The sequence below is a fragment of the Mastacembelus armatus genome, chromosome 21, assembly GCF_900324485.2.
Source record: "Mastacembelus armatus chromosome 21, fMasArm1.2, whole genome shotgun sequence".
Classification (NCBI taxonomy): domain Eukaryota; kingdom Metazoa; phylum Chordata; class Actinopteri; order Synbranchiformes; family Mastacembelidae; genus Mastacembelus; species Mastacembelus armatus.
In genome coordinates, this window is record NC_046653.1 from 14,247,836 (window position 1) to 14,256,529 (window position 8,694).

Genomic DNA, 8,694 nt, shown 5'->3' on the forward strand with positions numbered 1-8,694 from the left:
ATCTGTGGTAGAACGAACAACACCAGACTAAGTAAGTGAAAGTAAAGTGCTTTTTTTTTTTTTTTTTTTTTTTTTTGCAGCTTTAGCTGTAAATTTCTTGGCAGACTGGAAAAAGTATAAATCTGACAGAGCTGTCCAGTGATCAGAGTTTAAGGTGTCAGCAAGCTTCAAGTTAATTTATCTGCTTCTTAAAAGAACAGGTATCACCACATAGAGTATGTCTTTTACTGGTAGTAAATAATGACTATAAAGGTCTGTTAATGGTCTGACAATGAAGATTTAAAGTTTATATTTGTAAACTAGGGCTGCAACTAATAATTTCTATTTTTGCAATATTTATTTATCAATATCAATTACTTTTGCTTGAAATTTTGACATAAATGATTGATAATTGAAAGGATTGACAGTTAAATTTGATCTTTTACCTGATCAATTTATCAAAAAATTGCTTCAGCTCCTTGTCCATAAGTCAATGTTATGATTTATAATAAATAGAAAAAATGCAAAAGCAAATAGAAATTCTTTTTTCTGCTGCATCTCACATATTCAGTACTTACAGTATATACAACACTAGAAGATATCTCAATACTCTCAAATGATAAATAAATATGCCAACTACTTGTTTTTCTTTCCTTTTTAGCTGTAAAATTATGATCTCTTTAGAGGATTTACAGTAAAACATGCAATAATGATGAAACAATAAAAGCCAGGACTGTATGAGTATTTAATATTTCATAAACAATCAGAGCTTTTACTGTGAAAATCCTTGGGATTGTCCATTTTGGTAATTTTCATCCACCACAAAATTCACCTCTTCTCATTCAGATCAATGATTCTAATGTGTCAGGTATAAAGGTAAAGCAAGAAAGATGTTTTTAATATTCATTTTTTGTGTTGCAAAGTGAACATTAGAAAATCATGTAGTTTTTCATTTTTTATTCTTATCCAATTTCCCATTTCAAATAAATTAAAGAATGAATGGAAATTTTTTACACTTTTTGTATTTTTTACTGTAGAAATATTGAATTGTGATAAATATTTTAGAAAAAATTATTTAAAAAAATGACAGTCAAATTAATAAAAGTTGCCTGTTTGTTGGTGTTTGCTCATTTTAGTTATGGTGTAATAGCTATTTCATGATTCTTTGATTTACAGTGTTTATCAAACAACACTCTAGTGAACACAGACTGACTGGATAAGACTGACTGATGAGGAGAATCACATTGTTGAGCAAATTGTTTGATAAGAGCTGCTGCACTAGAGATATTCAATTACATATACTTTGATCTATACTGGAGCCCTTGTTCTTTATTGCACTGAAGATATCCCTTATTATCAGTGTTTGATTACAGAGACAGCTTTATTTTCTCATATCTTCTTACTTTGACTCCGACATGATCATACAATAAAATTGAAAACAGCAGAAAGCTGAATAAAAAAGACTAGTGTGGTCTTATCCTCTGTCAAATCGACATACAACACACAGAGCCTCATTTAAGCTGCTAGAAATGGTCCGTACCAGTGAGGCAGTGCATGGCCAGAGTCTTTAAATACCAAATCTGATGGTAATATTGTAAAAACACTATAAATACATTTGTCAATTTGATGGTTGGCATTCAATCATTTTCTTATACAGACATGACTTGGATGACTTGTCACAGACATGACACCTGATTTAGACCAGTCTCAAATGACATTTTGCACCAAAAGGGAAAGCCCTTGTGGGAGTTCACAGGGTTTTGGTGTTGGGGGTCCCCTATTTGACCTCCTCACATCTGACTCATGACCCTTGGTACATGTAAACTACAAATCCCTTAAGCACACTGCACACAGCAGATTACACACGGCTGCTTCATTAAACTGTGCGGGATTAATAATGTTGATTTCAGATTATGTGGTTTTAGATAGTTTGAGAGCTCATTTTGGGTATTGTATGAAAAAGAATTTATGAAGGACGTCCCAAACCTCTTATTTCCGAAGAGCTCCCGAGTGCGTTCGGTTTAACGTCATGACGTCACGGCGCGACCTCTGGCACGTTTGAATAAGCGGAAGTGCTGGGAACCAGGAACCGTAGGGAACTGAAGGGGCCACTATTGCGGACATGGTCTACAGGAGAGACGCCAGCTAACCCAGCACTGGTATCCCACCCTAAGAAACGCATTCAGGGAAACATGGGAGGCTCTCAGAGCGTCGAGATACCGGGTGGAGGAACGGAAGGCTACCACGTCCTCAGAGTAAGGACAGTTTTCATGTCAACGTTTTGTTTGTTAGAGAGACCTGCTGTTAGCTGGAGCTGGGCTGTGCTAGCTAAGGTTTTAGTTTTGTCTATTTAAACAGTAACTTGTGATCTCATACGACTGAGCTGAAATGGTTAATCAAAAACATCAGATGATTTCCTGTTGGCAGTGCTGTGGGTGAAGTAAAAACTATTCTCCATGCTGCCTGAATAACCGGTGTAGCAACTCCAAGACCTGTGAGGATAGGTGTGCACCGCCACCTAGAAGACCTGTAGTGGTTTTTAAATAAAAAGATAAAACCTGACTGATTTATGAGCCCCTGTTGTAGGCTAGTACTGATAGTATTTTTTAAAGTTTAGTCATATCAAACTCAACAGTGCATTAATAATTGTTTAATGTCTGTTTGCTGCATGAGGTTGTGTTTACTCCTCGTCACTTCCAAAATTGTCAAAATATGTATTTTGCTAAGATGTGGCCAAACTTTCTGTATAACTTGATTCTATTTTGAGTTCTTCTGACAGACTTTCCTTCTTTTGGGGAGGGGAGGGGACTTGGACGATATTATAAACTTTGTCAAAAACAATGACACAGAACAGTAACAACATTGTCAGCCACCATAACACAAGTTATGTTTATGTTCACATTTTCTTTATGCACGTCTATATAATTTGTATATAGTTATCTTTCTTAGAAAAACTACAAATACAAAATGACTCTGCTTCTTTTGTTGGTGGGGTAAAAATATTACTTTCCCTATTTATTAATCTGCAGATGTTTGATTGACAACAGTGAAATAATCAAATATAGTTTTGTCTGATCAACAGACAAAACCCAATAGATTAAATTCAATTGAGCCACCACTAGCAAATATATTATTTAATAATTTATTGATTCATATATCATATCAAATATCATATTTATAGTTCAGTTTTTTCTTTTTACTATATTTACAGACATTTCTAAAATTCTGTTTTCACAGTCATTGTGGTACTAACAGTAGATTAGTGAGAAAAAAACAAGTTTTAACAATTGTGGTATCAGGCTGCAACATAATGCAACTGCCAAAAGTGAAGGGAGTGAGGGAGTATTTTCTGAATGCACTGTAGCATAATATCTAGAAAATTTACTGAGACCAACCGTGACCCCGATAAAGGCCACAAAACTAAACATGTTAGTCCTGCAGTAATGTCCTTCATACTGCAGTTGTTAGTCCAAAATCTTCACATATGATTTAATATTTTAGAATCAATCCATCACTCAACATTTATTTATGTGACACTTGTGAAAACACTATGTTGACCGAAGTGCTGCACATAGGTAAAACATTCATTACAAAGACAAATGACATGATAAGTGAGTCAGCAAGTATTTAAATAAAAAGCCTGGGGATTTTATACAAAAAATACCTAATAGATTAAATTCAATTGAGCCACCACTAACAGTTATATTATTTAATAATTTGATTTTTTTTTTTTTTTTTGAGTCATTTTGTCTATGACATTTCAGTAAATATTTAAAAAATACCTAATTTCCCACACCCCAAAGGTAGTTTACATTTATCAGTTGCGTGACTAACAGACTTTCAGTATACTGTCATATGATGAAGAAAATGATGAAAAATCACACATTTGAGAAGGTAAAACCAGCTAATGTTTGGCATTTTTGCTTAAAAATTACTAAAACGATTGATTTATTGATTGGAAAAAAAAAATCCCATAGTTCCAGTGGTAATTTGATTCAGGATAAAGTTTGAGTACTTTCTACATCTCTGCTTCTAGTCTAAATCTCAGAATTTACTATTTGCTGTTAGTGTCTCACCTTTTTAATCAATGCATTAAGCGTTATTGTCCAATCTTTATAATTATGTATTTTACAGGTGCAAGAGAATTCCCCTGGTCACCGTGCAGGACTGGAGCCATTCTTTGATTTTATCATTTCCATTTGTGATGTTAGACTGGTAAGTTTTCTGTTACAGGAATAGTAAAACGTCCTGTAGCTGTTGCACCTGTTTTAATATGTGTCATTCAGCCCTTAAGTATTATCATGAATGAAATGATTGTATTTATTTCTGGTAGAACAAAGACAATGACACCCTTAAAGAGCTGCTGAAGATGAATGTGGAGAGACCCACCAAGATGCTTGTATACAATAGCAAGACACTGGCAGTACGGGAGGCAACTGTCATTCCCAGCAACATGTGGGGCGGCCAGGGGCTTCTGGGACTCAGCATTCGTTTCTGCAGCTTTGAAGGAGCCAATGAAAATGTTTGGCACGTCTTGGTGAGTGACAGTGAAATATCACAAAGGTTCTGACATGCTATTTGTTCAGATATGACATTTGATTTCAGCTTTTTTTTATTTTCCTTCCTATTCAGCATCTTATTTTGTGTGGAATATACAATATATTTCATGTGTAATTTAATGTATTTAATGTTCTGAATCCAGGAAGTAGAGCCAAACTCACCTGCAGCGCTGGCTGGTTTGAGGGCCCATGTTGACTATATAATAGGAGCTGACACTGTCATGACTGAGGTACCTGCTTTACAGATTAGTCTTAATGTTGACAAAAGGTTGGGAGTAGGTTAAAGTGTTGTGTAACTCTGCTCTGTGAACAGAGCGAGGATCTGTTCTCCCTTGTTGAAGCCCATGAGGGGAAGGAGCTGAAGCTGTATGTCTATAGCACAGACACAGACAACTGCTGCGAGGTAGTCATCACTCCAAACTGTGACTGGGGTGGAGAGGGCAGGTATGACAGTCATCAAAGCAATCATCTACTTACCTATGCAGCTTTTTATGTTGCAGTGCAAAATTTGATTTCAGTTTGGGTTTGGTATTTTATTTTGAGCTTGGTTCAGTGTTTTTATAGGGGCGGTTATTTCTTTAAGGGGATTAGCAATGCGATCATGATTCTAATCACAAATTGAAATAAAATTAATTATATGAGTCTATTTAGTTAGTGTTTGGGGAAAACGTATCTTTTAATGCTATTTGACACTGTGTTTCTGTATTCTATATTCATGCACAATTGTTATGTCAGTGTTTGTTACGTTTGAGTTTTCGATCCCCTTCCTATATTTTCTGAGTAAATGTTGAATGGAAATGTAAAATGAAATGTAGAGTGAAAAGATTGCCCTGTCTGCAGACTGCTGACTCCACAATACTGTTGTGGAAACAGTCCTGACAGAGCAGGTTTTTAAATTGTAGCACAATATCAAAGCCATTATACCAGATGATTTTTGTAAAAAAATTTTTTTTTTTTTAAAGCCCCCAGAATGTAAGGTCCCCAATTTCACAGAATCCTTAAGGATTCTGTGAAATGTGTGAACCCTTTTCCCCTCATAGTATTGCTGTATGCCTGTCTCTTCAGTCTAGGATGTGGGATTGGCTATGGATACCTGCACAGGATACCTACACTGCAAGTAGCAGAGGGCAAGAATATCAGTTTCCCTGCACCAACTCCTTCTGAACCAGCCCCTCCACCTAAAGATGGATTCACAGAGGTAGCTCAGCATATACAGCGTTTGCTGCCTGATGAATATATTGTTTTGATGTCATCTCCACTTCAGATCTTCTGAACATTTACTGAAGTCATTTTGGTTACCAGGTCCATCTCTCTGCTGTTATTCCAACCATTCCGAAAGCTGTGTCTTCGGCATCGACTGGATTAGAGCAGTCTCTTGCTGGCTTGTCGGTCGGCTCTAACCCAACGTCTGTCCTTAGTAATCTACAGGTTACTACAGGTACACTATCATCTCTGTTTAACATATCCTCTTTGTGTTAGTGTGAAGGGAAATGTATGTGGAAAATTATAAATATCCATTAGATATATATATATATATATATAATACAACAAAGACTGAAATACTACCATTCATTTTTGTCTTGTTAACATGTCTGATGATTATGATAATTTTGTTAAATTATTTCAGGAGCTCCTACATTTTCAGTGCCCAACCAAGTACAGAGTCTTCCTCTGTCTGTCAATCCTGCTCCAACACTACCAGGTTGGTAGAAATGCTTTTAGGGATTTAAGCTCCTCAGGCCCACGGCCAAACTCTCTGATAGCAAACTTGGATGAAATCAGTCTCCTAAACTAGCGTGATCTAATATTTTTTTATATGTGTTGTACAGGTTTAATGCCCTTACCTAGAGGTCTACCACCCTTCCCTAATTTACCAAACCTCAATATCACCTTGCCAAACATGGGCCAGACGTTACCACCTGGAATTGGACTACAACATGCAGGTACTGTTTTGTTCTCTGAAGTGTGCTTCAGTTAGTTCTCAGGCATTGTAAAAAGGTTTAGCTGTTAATACTGTATATTAACTACGAAGACAAGTTTTGTCTGTATAGCCCTTTTTTCCCTTTGACAAAAACCTACATTTTTGTCCAAAATGATTAAAAACAAATCAATTGGCCACATTGCTGCACTTGCTGACATAAGCATCATAAAGATGACCATGGGCACTTAATTTGATTTTATAGTTCTTTTCATAATAACTTTGGTGCTGCAGTAACACTTGGTAGTGCATCAAATCTGCAGCTGAAAATAGTCCAGCAAAATACAAGGTACTTCTGTTTGAAAACTACAAAGCCAAGCTTTTTTACATTATGTTTTTAAAAAAAATACAAATATATATTTCTTGCCATTTTTGAAGATCTGATGTAGGTCTCAAACACTAACAAATGGGCTTAATAAGATGGAAAGTATAGAGACAATAAGTGGTTGGTTTTGGTCTTCTCTTGGGATTTGTTGATAATGAAATGATATAGTCAGTCTTATCCTTTGTGTTTTGTAGAAAAGTAATGTACATTTTACTGTTTTCTATTGTCAAGACATTGTATTCTCAGTCTATACTACAGTGAATGTTAAACCTTTTACTGTTGCGTTACATAAAGGGTGGGTTATTTGAAACAAGGCCACATGATTACTGAAAGTTTTTTGCTTGTTGTAACTCCTTTTCTCCTGTTCACACTGGCTCCATCTCTCCCTAATGTGCTTATAGTGTAAGTGAGGGGGAACTAACTACCTTAATATCAACATTTTAATACATTTTTGGACAGAACAAGCTTTGTAGATTTTATCCCATCACTTAACATGTTCAGTGCATTAAAAAGTGCAAGTATGAATAGAAAAGATGATTACTGCAAGCAAAAACCATTTCCACGTTCATGTGGGGTACCTATTATTTTACAGCTTGAAAACAAGTCCATCCAATTCACCAATCAAGAAGAAATTGTGTAGCATTCAAAAATGAATGGATTCTATGGTTATATATATCCTGTTATCCTGTGAATAACTTATTAAACTGTATTTCTGCTAGATGTGGGTATGGTGACTCTATAGCTATTGTTACTGATCTTATCACTAGCTTTATTGTAGAGATTAAGGAAAATGAGAACTTGTGTTAAACACTGGTCAGTGTTAGCATCCAAAAACTCCAGATAAATTTTATTTCAAATCACATTTCACTTCACATCAGAAAGAAAGCAAAAACAAGGTGCAGGCTAGCCATTACAGCTAACTACATGGGAAAATACAGCTGGGGCAACTTGACCTGATCACTTGATATCATCTACCATTGCCAGGTTGTATGAGACAGCTATAGCCTGTATTTGCTTTCTTTGAGATAAATGGAAAAATGAAATAGTTTTTATTGTGAGCTGTGGGAGGCCAACAGCGATTGCCCTGATGACTGCTGTTTAGCACGCGTTCTCATGAGACTGGCTTGCTACAATAGAGGACGTGATAGCAAAATTAGCCATAGAGCAGGAGTGCCAAGCCCTGCTCTTCAAGGCTCACTGCTTGTTTTCTAGCTGTCCCTGCTCTACCCACTGCTGATCGCCTGGATCAGGTATGTTCAGCCAAATAGAAGCTAAAAGATACTAATTCAAGGAACATGGGCTGGGCATACATGCTATAGAGACACCCACTTTTTGGGGAAATGCAGCATGTTCAAAAAAACCTAAACAAAGGCCATTCAACAAAAATACAATATAATGAATAGCAACACAAAGTTGGTTGGAATTTAAATATGGTTTGTGTAGGTAACGGCTCTGGTTTGTTTTGTACTTAACAGATCTTCCGCTTCTCCCTCCTCTCAACCTGCCCAGTGTGATCCCAAGTGCCATGCTGCCTCCATCTGACTTTGTTCTTCCCCCTATCAGTACTAATGCAGCCCCTGCTGTTACACTGGACACATCTCCCTCTTCCACTATCCATACGAACAGTTCACTGACCAAAAGCCCCATCACAGCATCAGTAACCACCTCTGAGTCAATAAATATCACAATCTCTGTAGATTCATCTTAGCAGAGAGCACCATTTAAGGTTGTCAGATTGCTTCTAAGTCCTTATACAATATGGCCAGTCTATTAGTTGCACCACTTAGTTGACAAATTGCTCCTACACTCCGTTAGGATTGTTGTACGAGAACTCCAGTGTCTCCAATACTGAA

The 8,694-nt window shown here is 36.5% G+C and overlaps 1 protein-coding gene across 1 annotated transcript; it reads left to right on the forward strand.

Moving 5' to 3' along the window:
- The first annotated feature begins 2,049 nt into the window (after positions 1-2,049).
- Positions 2,050-8,667, forward strand: LOC113123331 (Golgi reassembly-stacking protein 2). Its single transcript, XM_026295273.2, has 10 exons — positions 2,050-2,234; positions 4,114-4,194; positions 4,313-4,516; positions 4,682-4,768; positions 4,852-4,982; positions 5,604-5,736; positions 5,841-5,976; positions 6,166-6,240; positions 6,368-6,481; positions 8,317-8,667. Exons 1-10 carry the CDS (start codon positions 2,172-2,174, stop codon positions 8,547-8,549), a joined length of 1,257 nt encoding a protein of 418 aa, XP_026151058.1. The 5' UTR covers positions 2,050-2,171; the 3' UTR covers positions 8,550-8,667.
- The last annotated feature ends 27 nt before the right edge of the window (positions 8,668-8,694 follow it).

Coding starts and splice junctions, on each gene's coding strand:
- LOC113123331 (XM_026295273.2), top strand. CDS start 2,172: ATGGGAGGCTCTCAGAGCGTCGAGATACCGGGTGGAGGAACGGAAGGC. Junction 5,977..6,165: donor TAATCTACAGGTTACTACAG/GTACACTATCAT, acceptor AAATTATTTCAG/GAGCTCCTACATTTTCAGTG. Junction 6,241..6,367: donor TCCTGCTCCAACACTACCAG/GTTGGTAGAAAT, acceptor TGTGTTGTACAG/GTTTAATGCCCTTACCTAGA.